The sequence below is a fragment of the Acanthisitta chloris genome, unplaced genomic scaffold, assembly GCF_000695815.1.
Source record: "Acanthisitta chloris isolate BGI_N310 unplaced genomic scaffold, ASM69581v1 scaffold16888, whole genome shotgun sequence".
In the NCBI taxonomy this organism is placed as follows: Eukaryota; Metazoa; Chordata; class Aves; order Passeriformes; family Acanthisittidae; genus Acanthisitta; species Acanthisitta chloris.
In genome coordinates this window covers 57,668-73,342 of record NW_008687779.1, presented here as the reverse complement: position 1 = coordinate 73,342, position 15,675 = coordinate 57,668, and the positions used below count along the sequence as shown (strand labels likewise).

Here is a 15,675-nt window from a genome sequence, read left to right as displayed (position 1 = left end):
GGGGCACCCACAGCTTCTCTGGGCAAACTGTGCCAGTGTCTCAGCATCCTCACAGGAAATAATTCCTTCCCAATATCCCATCTAACCCTGCGCTCTTTTAGTTAAAGACCTTCTGTTTCTCCCCTCTATTTCCTTTTGGGGAGATTGGAGTTGTGACTCCTAACCCACACCAAGCTGTGGCACAGCACTACCCAGGAGGAACATTTTTAGCATCTCAAATGGCTAGACGTCTTTTTCTCCGCTGGCAGATGACTTAGCTATCTGCTGCCTGCGTTTGTCACTTCCTTGTGAACTACTGCAGAGCAGGAGGGCATAAATTTGTCAATCCAAAGCAAAACAAGAGCTAACAGAAAGCACAGCAATGTCCCCTTCACCGTCCCCCACTTGCTAAACTGTGATTCTTACCTAGTTGTGTGACTCATGTCATTTCTCTGCTTTATTTTAGTGTTTAATTTTAGTAAATTTGGCTTCCTAGTGGTGAGGTTGACATCCTCATCTCACAAAACTCTTATTGTGTCAAGAGAGACACGTCAACACAAAGTATTTCAGAACCCAGCCTGCCATCCTTGTAACTTACCAAGAAGATAAGTGGTGGAAGATACCTGTTCCATCAGTTGCTGTCATATGTCCTCTGCCACTCTTGCAGCAGCATTTACTCTGAACTTACGCACATACCCAGAATTCTGCTGTGTGCTGGGCTCGTCCCCACAGCTGGGCAGCAGGTGAGGGGGTATTCTGCCCTGTCCTGCTCAGCTGAGACCCCACCTGCAGTGCTGCCTCCAGCTCTGAGGTCCCCAGCACAGGAAGGACATGGAGCTGTTGGAGCAAGTCCAGAGGAGATCAACGAGGTGATCAGAGGAATGGAGCAGCTCTGCTGTGAGGAAAGGCTGAGAGAATTGGGATTGTTCAGCCTGAAGAACAGAAAGCTTTGGAGTGACCTTATGGTGGCCTTCCTGAAGGGTCCTACAAGTAAGATAGAGACTATTTACAAGCGTCTGGAGTGCCAGGACAAGGGGGAATGGCTTTGCACTGACAGAGAGTAGGGCTAGATTAGGAAGAAATTCTTCCCTGTGAGGGTGGTGAGGCACTGGCACAGGTTGCCCAGAGAAGCTGTGGCTGCCCCATCCCTGGGAGTGTTCCAGGCCAGGCTGGATGGGGCTTGGAGCAACCTGGGCTAGTGGAAGGTGTCCCTGCTCATGGCAGGGGTGGAACCAGTTGAGCTTTAATGTCCCTTTAGCCCAGGCCATTCTATGATCCTATGATAAATGTCTGCATTACCTATAGAGATGATATAGACAGTCGCTTTCCTTCATATACCTGTGTACAAAGCAAACCCCTTGGCCCAATATCGCTGCTTTTTGAGACCATACAGAACTCCCCAGTGCAGATCCACCTTCCTGACTGCCTGAACACTTAGTTTTGACTCATGTTAGATGTTGGATATGGGCCAGGGCCTGAACTTCATAATGTCACAACTTATGCCTTGTCTTTAGACTTTAATCCTTCACATTCCACAACATATTCCCGATGACTTGGAAGCTGCAGCCCTTATTGATCTATCTGTTCTCTACAACAACAACATATGGCATGTTTCCATGGCGATAGGTCCCCCTGAAGGGGCTTCCTTCCTTTCCTCAGTTTATTGGTCTTTTCCATTATTAAATCATCAGAGATAAATGCACATGGAGAAGGGTCAATGTCTGGATCAATGGGCAGCAAACAAAGAGGAACTTTTCCATATTCATACAAGCAGGAGATTTTAGAAGATCAAACAATGCAGAATTGCCAGGCTCTTAGCATGGCAGGCTCATACATAATGTATTCTGGGAGCTCAGTGGAATCAATACACATCTAACACCTTGAAAACCTTTGGGATTCAGCATGGACAGAGCGTGGGGGAATCCAGAAATATTTATGAGTGCAGGATGGGGTGGCCTGAAGAGAGGGTTAAGCTCTCCTGGCCTGGGCTTCCTGCCATAAGGGGAGCTTTGGTTAAATGCTACAAATAGAACACTGTATGGAGTTCTGTAGCCCTGGGAGGATGTGGGGTTGGAGGTTGCTGCTGGTGGAGTGTAATGAGCCAACCACGGCGTGGAACACATGTTGTGAGCAATGTGTCTGTTCAGGAGGCAACCCCAGACCACAGCAGTGGTGTACACTCAGTCTGCACCTTCTCCCAGCAGGGAGCCTGAGGTGGTCTGATGTTCCACTGGGGAGAGGAGTCCATCCAGACAGCTTAGAGCAGGGTCTGCCAGTGGTTGCACTGATCTGCTTTCCTTCTGGAGGAATCTTGTGCTTATAAACCTCCCACTGAATCTGTATCATATTACCTTCCCCATGGTGTCTCCAGCCACTGCTCAATGAATTTCCACTGCACCACAAATCTTATCTGTGATCACCTCGGTGGTGCAATGACAGCAACAACAAGGTGTTTGGGTTCAGTGTGTAAGTGTTGGTCCTTTGGGCCTTCCAAGAGAGAGGGAATAAGCTTTCCTACAAGTAGTACCCACAAGAATGTCACTGCTTTTGCAGCTTGTTACAGGGGAATTCTCCATGAGCTACTAATAGCTGTGTCCAAGTAAGTGAGACAATATTAATAATGCTGCTTTTAGTGGGCGCTGGGCTGTGTGCTCTGTTGGCCTCCACGTTCCAAATTTAGAGCCGGAACAAACGAAGTCTCTTGTGGCTGTCTCTGATTCTGTGTGTGCCTTCCCCAGAGCGAGACATGAAACCTTGTTTATTTTTACCTTTCTGGGAAGATTGGGTTCTAAGTATAGATTTAAGATAGGGTTTAATTTGTTAGGGTGATATTTGCAGCGTGAGTCGAGGAGAGTGGACAATTGACTCCTTCGTGCTGAATCCACAGTGACTTCTCTTATCCGTGTGCCATGTTTATGCTTCAGCATTATTGGAAATGAAGTGCATATTGTTTCTGAATGATACAGTATGTCTGCAGAGCAAGGACTGGGAGTAGGTGTTCCAATACATTTGCATTTATCAAATGGCAGATTGCACATCAAACTCTTGCAAATGCTGATGCAGTTTCCATTAAGCACCCTGCAGGGTCAGGTAGTAGGCATTGACTTTACAGCTGGATGTCCAGAGCTCTCATTATCCCAGAACACATGCAAGGCAGCCTACTACTGATTTGGAGTTCAAACACACTCCTTGGTAGATTACCTTTGACACAAGGTCTACTTTGCTAGTCCTCAGTTCTTCTGAATTCTGTAAAAATCTCTGTCACACAAATTCATAGAATAGTTTGGGTTGGAAGGGACCTTTAAAGGTCATCTAGTCCAACCCCCCTGCCATGGGCAGGTCCCTCTTCAGCTAAATCAGGTTGCTCAGAGCCCCATCCATCCTGACCTTCAACATTTTCAGGGATGTGCATATAACATCTCTCTGGGCAACCTGTGCCAGTGCCTCACCACCCTCACGGGGAAGAATTTCTCCCTAATCTCTTATCTAACCAGTGTGAAGCCATTCCCCTTTGTCTGGGCTCTTGTCCAGTGTCCCTCTCCAGCTCTCTTGGAGCCTCTTTAGGCACTGGAAGGGGCTCTAAGGTCTCCCTGGAGCCTTCTCTTCTCCAGGTGAACACCTCCAGCTCTCCCAGCCCGACTCCATGGTAGAGGTGCTCCAGCCCTGAAAGCATCTCTGTGTCCTCCTCTGGACTCACTCCAGCAGCTCCACATCATTCTGATGTTGGTGCCCAGAGCTGGAGGCAGCACTGCAGGTGAGGACTCAGCTGAGTAGGGCAGAGAGGCAGAATCCTCCCCTCACCTGCCGCCCAGCTGTGGAATGAGCCCAGCACAGGGGAGTTTGGGGTGCCAGCACACATGGCCAAGGCATCTCCAGCCTCTCACCCACCAGCACCCCCAAGTGCTTCTCCTCAGGGCTGCTCTCAACCCATTCCTCCCCCAGCCTGGATTGCTACCAGGAGTTGCCTTGAGCCTAGTACAGCACCTTGCACTTGGCTGTGTGGGGCTTCATGAGGTTTCCATGGGCCCAAGTCTTCAGCCTGTCCAAGTCCCTCTGGATGTCACACAGATGTCCATCTCTTCAGGAAGCCTGACAGCAGAGTGGGTGCACTGCAGGCACCATCAGAGAACCATCACTTCTGCTCACTCAGGTTGGTATAATGCCCTGTGTTTTGTCAGTTAAAGAAAGGGTGGAATTCACAGTGCACTAATTGCTTGAATGCATCAGTGCCTCTAACATGTTGTTTGCAAATTGTCAACTCTTATAGCTGGAATAAAAATATTGCTAAATAATGAGTATATTTATATTTTTAAAGTGGGAAAAAAATGGAAATTTCCCCTTTGCTGCTACTGATCAAATTACAGATTGTAACATGACTGGAAACCTCATCTGAATCTAGGCAACTGTATTTTCTGGTAGTTCTACCTCTGAGTAAGTTCCTTAAATCTTTAGTATCTCATAGCCTATTTGTAATATAGGACAATAATACCTTCCTAATTATATCTGTTGGGATTTAATTAATGTTTGGACATTACTTTGAAAAATGCAGGGTGTTGATTCTTTTTTAATAATGTAGTGTTAGATTTAAAAATTAATGATAGAGAAGCAATAGAAATGCTGCCTTGCTTGGACTGCAAATGCCATCTCCAAGTATTACATAAGCAATAGCTTTCTTAATTTTCCACTTACGAAAATCCATGTAATTATATTTTCAGGTAATAATATGAGCATATGTTCTAAACTGGAAACATGGTTTGGAATTCAGCACTGTTCAGAGGAGATTAGGTGAGCAATTATGGAGATTGAAGATAATCGAAGTCAAAGGCTAAGTACAGACTTTGGAAAATATTTGCCTCAGGTAAAACTGACAGCTGAATTCAATGAAAAGTGTGTCTGAGACAGCACAGGAGTTTTAAGAAATCCAGGTGCAAAGTGCTCCCAGGCACACACCTCATTTGTACTGTAAGGTGTCCCTAAGCATACACCTGCCTGTGTAAACACTTCCAAACCATCACCAGCTCTTGGGCCTTTTGTTCCTGACCGGGGAGTTAATTCCGTGCAGGCTCATACCCCATCTCAGGATGCTCCCATTCACTGGTCCCAGCTGAGGCATTGTGACTGCAGCACCTCCATCCACGACAGTGGTTCCCCTGCCAGCTCCAGGCTTGGCTTCCTGCTCTCAACAGCACCTTCCACAGGCTCAGGGGTGCAGGTAACCTGGGTGCAGCCCTGGCCCACATACCAGCCCAGCCATACCTCCACTGTTTGTTCCCTGTGTATTTGCCCAGCAAGAACTGACAGAGGGGCTGGACTCGATGCAGCCCATGTTCTAGAACAGACAGAGCCAACCATGGCTGGAGGAGAAGCAGCCAGTGCTGCTGAAGCAGGTGTCCAGGGAATTCTAGAGGAGGCTGGGACACAGCAGAGCTCTTCTCTTGTGCTGTCGTAGTGCATGGCTAATTAGCAGTGCTCTCAGGAGGTTTATCCAGGATGGCAGAGGGTACATATTATTTGCATAGACCGGTCAGAAGGAATTAAAACTGTTTGTCTTCTCCTTTAGCCTGGTGCCCTAATCGTTTCCCATTTCAGGGCATGCAGAATATTTTTGTAAGCCATTCGACTGATTTTTTGGTGGGTATTCCTGGCAAAGAGGTTTTCAAGTGCACAGGTATTTGAATAGCTCCCTGTAAATACATGAATTCTTCTCATAATTGTTCTTGGACACGGTAGCTTGAGAGTCCTTTAGTGTGTATGGGAGCAGTGAATCACCATGTTCCTCCCATTAGCTCTGCAATAGGGCAAACTTTGTTAACTCTCCGGTAGAAATACGCCTACTCCTCTCTGGGAGATGCAATGCTTCCAAGGACAAGGAAGGACCTCTCTGCTTTTTCTCTCTCAGATACCTCTGTGAATGGCTGCTTTCTGGAGTAACCTTTCCTCCCACTGCTGCTCCAGCCAGCCTGACATGCACTGATGCCCTTTACAAAAGATGATTTCTATTTCTAGCCCAACTAGCAACCCTGGGAATTGCAGCACCAGCTCTTTCCTGTCACGATAGTTGTGGTGAGCACAGCAGTGTCTGATTCAACCTGCAATTCAGAGCAGGGGAAGGGAGCTGCCACCCTGGAGGCAAGGGCAGGCTTTCATCAGCTCTTTAAAGGAAATAAGGAGCAATTCCTCCCCATCGAGGCAGAGGATGGAGATTCCATTTGGGACTCAGTAGGTGGCACTCTGTTTCTGGAGTCAGCACCGAGCCTTGGGACAGCAACTGGCTTTGTCTTTGGTTTTGGTTTGAACAGGCTGTGTTCATTAAAGAGCTGTTCTCATCAGGTTAGGAAGGTTGGCCCCGGTGTCTGAGCTCGATTCCATTGCTAGGGTGAGTATCCTGGCTCCCTGGCATGTTCACTTAGATACATTTTTATTTTTGCTGCACTTTGAGACAGCACCTCAGTTCAACCCAGAGTTGGCTGCCTTTCAGCAAGAGCTGAAAACATCCAAAAAGCTTTGTTAATTTAGAGGTGAGATTGCTCAAGTCTATTTTCTCTTGACAGTGCAAACACTACAGAGCCAGAAGAGAAGGTGAGGCCACAAATGTGCCCCATTCAGGGGCAGGGTTTGAGTGCCATGCTGGCACAGTGATGCTGACCAGACAGCTAACCTCTCACCTCTGAGAGCCACTGTTTGCTCTCCAGGTCCTCACAATCCTTCCTCAGCTCATGCACTGTACTTTATCATGCTGCAGCAGGGAACAGTTTTGAAAAATCGAGGTTTATTTAATGTAAAAAGCAACTTCCAAAAGCAATATTCCTGGCCTGCTGTTACAGTATGCACTAGACAGAACAGGAAGATGATCTAACGTTCAAAACCCACAAACTAATACCTACAAACTGTGCAGACTATCAAATCAGCTGAGTGACACCAGCTATGCTTGAGGAGCAGATATTCCTGAAGTGCCACTGCCACACTAATTCTCAGACACGTTCTGTTTAAATAATATATGTGAAATTAAAAGAGCAGAGGTAGTGGTGCATGCTAAAAAGTGATTTTCAGATCCAAGCAGCATGCAGAAAATAGGATGTAGTATGGAAACCAAGGGTGTTTGAACAAGACATCTGGTTTATGTAGTGCTGGCTGTTCCCTGTGCTGTGAGCTGCTCAGTTGCACTGAGTCAACCATAATAAAACAATACATTCATATTTATTAATTTTTTATGTAGGCTTTTGAAAACAGGAAGAGAAGTGAGAAGAAGTCAGGATATCAGAGGAAGATGTCCCAGAGATGCATCTCTGTTAAGCCCTTTTGCAAGCCATATGAATAGCTTCAGATGTGGTTAGACTCAAGAACCAAATTCAGGTCCTAACCTTTATTTAGCCTCAGACTTCCATGGACAAATCCCATGCTCTTAATTTTGCCATGCAGCTTCTCTATCTGCAAGACAAGGGTAATAACTCTATCTGCCTCTCATGGGTGCAGCAGAGCCAATTTCATCACTGTCAGCTCTGTGGAATCCCTGGGTGAAAGGAACAACAGAAATACAGAAAACATGGGTTATTAATAGCTGGTGCTTGCCCTTACATACATCACACGCACCGTTAGTCATTCTGGCCAATAATTTACAGGGAGTGAAAAGATGTTCCTCAGTGTAAATACAGAATGTCACATGGATGGTATTAGACCTCTGAGGTGATGTGGTCCCTGAGAGTTTATTCAGTCTAAATCTAGTGATACCAACCTAAGCAGATCAGGCTTCATATGTGGATAAAATAAAGAGGTGCAGAAGCTATGAAAATCTAAAATGTAAACTTCTAGGAAGTTTGCACTGTAAAGGCAGGTGCTGGAATTGGTGTGCAGCTCAAATTATCTGTGGTTTTCAGCTTTTTCTCTCTCCCTTACAGTTTCCCAAGGTTATCTCCCCCCTGACACCTTGGATGCCCTTTTATTAGCAGGGGTGCACTGGATACAAAAGTGGTAGCTTTAAAGGTCAGAACTGAGGGGAGCCCATTGACAATAATCTTGAGTCACTAGTACACCCTTGAGGAGAGCTGTAGCTTAAGAAACACATGGCAATGAATTTTAGCACTTCATCTGTCTTGCCCACATTGCAAACCATGATTCTCAGCAGTAATAGCAGACTGGGAGTGAAGAGCCTGTGAGAAGGGAGTTTGAGGATCTTGGAAGTGGAAAGAAATGTTGTAAATCAGGATGCAGGGCAGCTGCCCCTAGTATGACCATGCTCAGCTCTGAGAGGCTGAAAGTGCTACAGTCAGGCAGAAAGCATTTCACTGGGCTTGTGTGTGTGTGAAACTTTAACTGTGAGCCATCTCAGCCACTGTTGTCAGAGTCCCCAGTTGCCACTGAGTATGGAAATGATAAAATAAGAGGCACAAAAATCCAAAGCTCTCTGAAGAAAGCCACTTACCTTTCCATCTCAGCAAGCCTGGCCATGCCTGTCTCATGCCATTAATTTGAAACTTAGGAAAAGTAATTTTCTTCATGCATCTCTCCTTCTGTATCCCCTAAGGCAAATTAAAGATGGCTGGGAGGTTATTTATTCTGGGTAATAATGCACACACTGCTTCCAGACTTCCTGCTATTGTGTGATTATCTAGATTAATTGCCTGGGAAAGCTGCAGCATCATCTCAGGCCCTTAATAAGGAAGATCACAACATGGGTTTGTATTAATGCATACTGCTGTGTGACACGGCCTTGCTCTCAGGAGCATATGGACTGATCTCCTTGCTGAGTGCTCCCAGGTCTGAGGCACCTTTCTCCTGAGTGACGGAGTGTGTGCTCCCATGCCCCCTTGAGAGGAGGAGAGAGAGTTGATGGCATTTTTAGAAACCTCGTTAGTGAATAACTTTGCTTATTCTGAAATCAGTTCCCATCAGCTGCTGCCGAACGGTTCTGAGAATTGCTGCTGTGCTGCTGGCTGTGACCTGTCTGTACGTGTGCACTAGCTGGCATCTTAAATATGCTTTTAGGGACTGTAAAGCGTTGTGTTCTTACCAGGGAGAGAGACTGTACAGACAAGGCTTTTATTTTTTTTCCTGCTGAGAGTTTACCAAACCAGTGTCATTGCCTCACTGTAATGATCCTGTTGTGCAGCAGCTCACTCTGGTCCCAGGCCCAGCTTTCAGCTGAACACCCCTCACCAAAATCAGTGTTTGAAGATCTTTAAAGCAAATCTATTTCTCCTGAAACATTTCAGTGATTTTGACTGTAATGTATCAGACAGAGAAGCAACATGTGCATGTCCTTCAGCAAACCCAATACTTTCCTCTGTTAAATCATTGTTAGTCCAGAGTCACTCTGTTGCCTTCACTGCTAGAGATGATTTCTCATCTGCTGTGACATAGCTCACAATGTCATGGTAGCTGCCCCCTAGTATACAATGAAATCTTGGCAGTGTGAATCCACAATACATCATCACCTCTACATGTGGAACATTTGGAGGGGACTGGAGCCCTACTGTGTTGTGAGGCTCCTCAACAAAGTCTGAGACCCAGGAAAGTTTGTAGTCCTCACTCTGGGTCACTTGTCACCCATTGTGTGATTGTGTATCTTTTGACACTAATAGCTGAGGAAAATCTGCAAAAAATCCCAAATAAATTAGGAACTATGTTCAGACTGTATGTGCCTATGGAACAAAAATGAGTGTTACTGTAAGGTCCACTGGATAATATTGACTTGCCACTAAAGTGAAGATAAGCTTCCTGGAGACTGTGCTTCATGGAACAGTGGTTAAATGTTGTTATTTTCTCTAGAAATGAAGCAGATATTTCCAGGCACATGATTCCAAGCTTTATTGATTGTTTCTGTACTACACAGGAGTCTATAGAGTGTGGACTACACTTCTGAAGTCCAGGCTCAGTGTAAGCTTGGCTTAGCAAGATATCTGAACACTGTAGATCACAGCCCAGTCTCCAGTTTCAGCCTAATCCCAATGCTATCAGTGCTTGCTGCTTCTAAAGAAGGATCAGACAGTAGGAGCAAGTCTGATGAATTAACCTCAAATGGCTTTATTGACATCCAGACTCAGTGGCCTTCCAAATTTTTGTTCTTCCTCTCTCCCTCTCTCTAACAGTCGTTGTGGTAACTGCAGGTGTGTGAGTCCCTTTTTGGGTAGCTGTGAAATCCCAGTCGAAGCTCTCAAGTGGGCAGGCCCAGCCATGTACTCAATTCCTTCCTGAACCCTCAAAGCCAGAAGATGAGTGTTCCTGTGATATTAATTCCTTAATTAGCAGCTTGTGCACTCTGTGTGCATCAGGCAGACAGCAGAGCACAGGGGATGACTGACAGCAGAGGTGTAGAAGGCACATTAGTTGTGTTGGCCTAGGCTCCCTGATCTCCCACTCCATAGCTGATTTCACATCTCTGTCTTGTTGTCCAGGTTTTACTGGGATTTGACCATGCTGCTCCTGATGGTAGGGAACCTGATCATCATCCCTGTGGGCATCACTTTCTTCAAGGATGAAAACACTACTCCATGGATTGTCTTCAATGTGGTTTCGGACACGTTCTTCCTCATCGACCTTGTCCTCAACTTCCGAACAGGCATTGTGGTGGAGGACAACACTGAGATCATCCTAGACCCACAGAGGATCAAGATGAAGTACCTGAAGAGCTGGTTTGTGGTGGATTTTATCTCCTCCATCCCCGTGGACTATATCTTCCTGATCGTGGAAACGCGCATCGATTCCGAGGTGTACAAGACGGCGCGAGCTCTGCGCATCGTGCGCTTCACCAAGATCCTCAGCCTGCTGCGGCTGCTGCGGCTCTCCCGGCTCATCCGCTACATCCACCAGTGGGAGGAGGTGAGCAGAGCCTCAGGCACCTACATTCTGAATGTTTTCTCACCAAAGTGCTTTCTCTGAGTGCCCATTCTCCTCCTTTATGCCAGTCTGAATGCTAAAGAATCGTGTCTGGAGCCTAATGCTTTGTTTTTAGCAGCTTCCCAAGAGGGCCTTCTGCATATTGTTGCTCAGTCACTTGAGACTGTGCTGTCTGCCTGAGGATTGTCATATAAATGATCTGTGGGGGTGCTGTGTGGGCTGGAAGGAGAGCAGGCACAGGTGGACCCCTTGCAGGAAGTGTGTAGCTGTAGAGCTGCCTGTGAGAAGAGCAATAATCTGACAGCAGTCTTGCCCTCTCCGAGCCCAAAAAGTCCAGAAACAGCTCAGAGGAAAGGTCTAGAGACAGCTGATTTGCAGAACCTGTGGCATCTGTTTACCTAAGCAGTTGCTTCTTCTGTGTGCTTATCTCTTGAGTAAAGAGATAAGCATGGTGATGTATTTATAACCTTCTTGCTTTCTAAATTCTCTGACACTATGTTAAGGGGAAGAGGAAGGAAGAGCAATTTGTAGACAAATAGAGTCTGTTTAAAGACATAAATGGCTGGTGAAAAGCAAGATCCCCACTACCCTGAACCCTGTGCTGTTCCCAGGAAGTTCCAGGATGCAGGGTGAGTTGTCAGGCATAATGTGAGCGAAACCATAGTCTTGCAAGTAGCTTAAAACCGAGTTATTTTTTCCTGTCTCCATGCTCTCCAAAGCAGAGAGAGCTCCCTGCATCTTTCTCCACACATAGGAGCATATTTGCAGGACAAGGAAAGCCGGTCAAGGCAATTTCATTGTCCTCCCCATACTTTCTCTTCTGCTTTGGAGCACAGCCTGATGCAGAGCATGATCTAATGCAGAGCATGCTCCTGGGGATGTGAAGGGGAAGCAGCCATGCAAGCCATGGCTAGAGTGCACCGAGCTGTCAGAGCACTAATTCATGGTAGAGCTGCACCGTCTCCTCCTCCCGGCATCGCAGGCTCAGGGGGAGAGCACTGGTGCATGCTTTACACATTGCAGGCTTCGGCTTTGGGGTGCTACCATTGGTGACTGCTTCACTTAGAGCAGAGCAGATCACCTCGCCGAGGTCTGGCATGACACTGTGCAAGGTGCTGTGCAGCTGTTGGGGGAGACACAGCCACAGTCCTCAAGAATTCTCTTGTAGGTTCATTTGCTTCCTAGCACAGGCAGGCAGGAAGTGCACAGAGAGATGGAGATGAATAAAGCAAAGTGTCCTTCCCGGTGTGACTCAGTAAGTCAGAGGCTGAGCAGAGCATGAAATATCTCCAGTTCTGTTGTCCTGTCCCTTGGTTGCATTGCTTGTCTGTCCTCTAATCCAAGAGTGAGGAAAGGTGAGTTGTGACTTAGGCTGTTGAAGTACCTCCTTCACACAGATTTACGTGCAGTCACAGCAGTGCAGAGCTCCTTGCTTGCTTGTCTCTGCCCCTTGACTGCCATTCCATGAAGTAGTTGAAGAGGATTTAAATCTATTTGCTGTTGATTGTATGGAATTTGTTTTTTCAAAATGATGAAATGAAAGCAAATCAGTGCCTTTCCCTCTCTTGCTTCTCACAGTTTGCCTGAGCAGCCATTTCTGATTTCAGTCTCACAGTACAAACCCATGGGCACTGTCCCCTCCTGCCACTCTCCCGGGTACCAGGGACAGCGCAGCCCGTGCACTCCGGACCCTCCTGGGCAACAGAGTGCCTGGAGCAGTGCAGTGCTGCAGGGGAAGGGACAGCTGGTGCTGGATTGCAGTTTGGGACTGCCATGCAGACTCTGTTATGCACTGCAGAGCCCAGCACAGCAAACATGATAGTCTCTTTGTCAAACAGGGCTCGACCCAAGCAGCAGTTTCCTGGAGAGAGTCTGATACTGGGAGGATTTCCACCTTCCCACATGGGGGAGGGAAGCAGAGGGAAGGGGTGATCCCTGGTCATTGGTGCAGTGCCTGCTACAAAGCAGCGGGGAGACAGGGAAGAGAAGTGCTGCTTCATCTTTGCGTGGGAGTTGTGCTCCCTGGAACCACACTGGCAGTCCTTTCTTCCTCTGATTCTGAAGTGCCTACAGATGATCTGTGTCTGAAAGTCCACATTAATCTCTCCTCACTGCACAGATCAGTGGTGATCTGGAAGTGTTAATTCCTGTAGGAGGGAGCACTGTTGGACTTACTCTGGGTGTATATGAGGGGCAGGTTGCTGTGCAGAGGTAAAGAAGGAGAGGGACTTGTTGGAAGAGGAGTTGCTGAAAACTTCTGTTCTCCTTTGGTCCCCCCACTAACCCACTCTGTCTCATCAGCTAGGTAGTATCCTTCTCTCAGGCTCTTTGCATATGACCAGGTAAGCCTGAGGGGGACTCAGTGCACACAGAGGTGTTAATGTCCTTACTCAGCCCTAGAACATTATATCTGTGCATTAGTGTTACTGGGAGTGAGTACAAGGATGAATGGTCACTTCCTGAGTTCCCAGTGAACCTCTCTGTCTCCTTCCCTGCAATTGTCCATGCTCTGCATGAATTTATCACTCCCCCTGCAGTGAGCAGAGAGCAGCCCTCGTGAAGGCTGCAATGCTGTACAGCAGCCAGGCACTCATCAGTTCCAGATCAGTGCTAGTCAGGAGTCTGTGGGCTCCAGAGCCAGAGGTTTGAAGTGCCTGCACCATTCTGGCTCAGCAGCACAGTGCTCTGACATCCTCCCCCAGATCTCAAAGCAGCGCTCTGGGGACTACAGCTGGGCAAACAACCTAAAGAGAAAAGAAAAGAAAAGAAAAAAAAGAAGAAAAACAATCTAATGCACTCGTGTTCACTGGAGTATAAAAATAAGCTTAATTCCAAATGTAGCAGTTTCATTTGCATTATCCATTTTGCATGAGTGGTCCCACGAATGAATTTACCAGTAGGGCAGAATATAAATAGAGTCTTTTTGAAGTGTGTGCTGTATCTCCCCTGCAGTAGGAAGCGTGATTGCAGTGTAGGCAGGCAGCTCACACGGGCTGGAGCCTCAGTGTTGGATCAGCTTCAGTGTCTGGGAGTCACCAAGGCCAGGAGCAGAGGTGCAGGAGAGCTGGTGTGCTTGGGGTGTGGGGATCTACTGCAGGGTCAGACCAGGCAGGGCTGATCCAGTCTTGCCTTGTCCCTGCCCAGGGAAGCTCTAATCATCTCAGCCTGTGAACCACTCCAACAGCTCCTCAGGGAATCAGGGTTGGTCAAGTAGCCCTTGGCCATGTGGACCTGGAGGCACATTGTCACAGGGCCTTCACACTGCTGGCTCTGGGAAACTGTGCAGAGGATACAGACTCCAGACAGGTGCATCCTACAAACCTTGTCCCAGGGTCACCTGGCAGAAAGAATAGAGGCAGAAATACCATGGACTCAATCAAACTGAGCCATCCAGGTCAGATTGGGAGTGTTAGACAAAAAAAGCAACTCTTCAGGTTGTCATAGGCAGAAGTGATTGAATATTTTGTTTCTTAAGAGCAATTTGCTGAGCTTTTCCTGGTATCTCCCCCCGTGTTTGGTGCCAGGATGCTGTAACCTACATTTGAGATCAAACTAGTTTGACTTATGAACAGGGAACATTTATTGGAGCAACACAATCCTGCTCCTATGAGTTGGTTTCCAAATAGCACATAGTCTAAGGTAACCAAAATATCTTGATTTCAGAATCTATGTGAGAGATTTTGATGGGAAGGAAAGGAACTCTCTGGTTTTGATATATATCACAATGATAAGGTTATCATAAGTGAGAATTTTTTCAGGTTTTTGTCAGAAAAAAAGTTACAACTTTTAGTTTTTGCCACTGAAACCTGAAGAAAAGGACAATTTGGTGATTTTCAAACTATTATGCCAGTGAAAACTTGCAAACTTGCCTGAATGCTGCCCTTTTCTTCCCTTGAATTTCCCTATTACAGAGAAGCTTTAGAATGGAGGGAATGCATCTTCCCAGGTCCCAGTAAGAACTGGGCACAGATGACATCATCTGAAGGGTGACATCACTTTTAAGAAGATTCAGACATGCAGAAAATTGATTCAGAGGCTGGAGGGCCTATGGAAGGACTAGGAGAGAGCTGCCAAGTGAGAATGTGGCTCTCAATTGATTTTCATTTTGATTTGAACTGCTAATTCCCTTAGTTTCTTCTGACCTATTTGTAGCCTTTCTTAAATTAAATTAAAATAATGTGGCTAGTGGCTTGGGGGATGTAATGTTAGGCCAAATCCATAGCTGGATCCTGGGAGGGGAGGAGCTGGGCAAAATGCTTGTTTCCAGGCTGCACAGCAGGGGCCCATTCCATAAGCTGTTCAGAATAGCTTAGCAGATTTCTTATCGATATGATTTGCAATTCTGTCGTGTTAAATAGCAAGGCAGACCCAGGAGAGCAACTCATTAAAACCTCTGGCTACCCTTGAGTAAAATCAGGCTCCACAAACACTGGTGATGTGGCAGGAGGGGGAAATGGGCTGGTTTTATCCCAGCTTTGCACTGCCTCCTCTCTGAAGGCAGCGTTAGCAGGCACTGGGCTTTAATGGCCTTACAGCAGCTTACTGGAACCACAGTGCAAGTTCCAGTCATTTCCATTTGCCCTGCACAAAGTGCACCTTCTGCTTCCAGAGAAAAGCTTGTGCTGCACTGAAATCCATGGCAAAAAATCTCATGCCGACATATTAGCAGGAGGCTGTTCAAGATTTTACCACAGCCTTGTCCATCAAACGGTTTTCACTCGTGCAGCACAACATCCTTGTGGAGGGAGAGCAGCAACAGAAGGAAACAGATGTTCTCCATTCCTCTTTGCATTTTCCCTCACCTGCTTGTGGGCATCCAGTGATCCATCCCCTGCCCTGTGCCACGTTACCTGTCAGGAGAAA

General features: G+C 46.8%; 1 protein-coding gene across 1 annotated transcript in view; it reads left to right on the top strand.

Annotated features, from left to right (window-relative positions):
- LOC103808000 (potassium/sodium hyperpolarization-activated cyclic nucleotide-gated channel 4) overlaps positions 1-15,675 on the top strand; it is a gene marked incomplete at both ends in the record, with an annotated part of 91,205 nt that overhangs the window by 17,870 nt on the left and 57,660 nt on the right. The window contains one exon of the mRNA XM_009080754.1: positions 10,371-10,794. Coding sequence (XP_009079002.1) covers positions 10,371-10,794 — 424 coding nt within the window. The remainder of the gene's footprint in view (positions 1-10,370; positions 10,795-15,675) is intronic.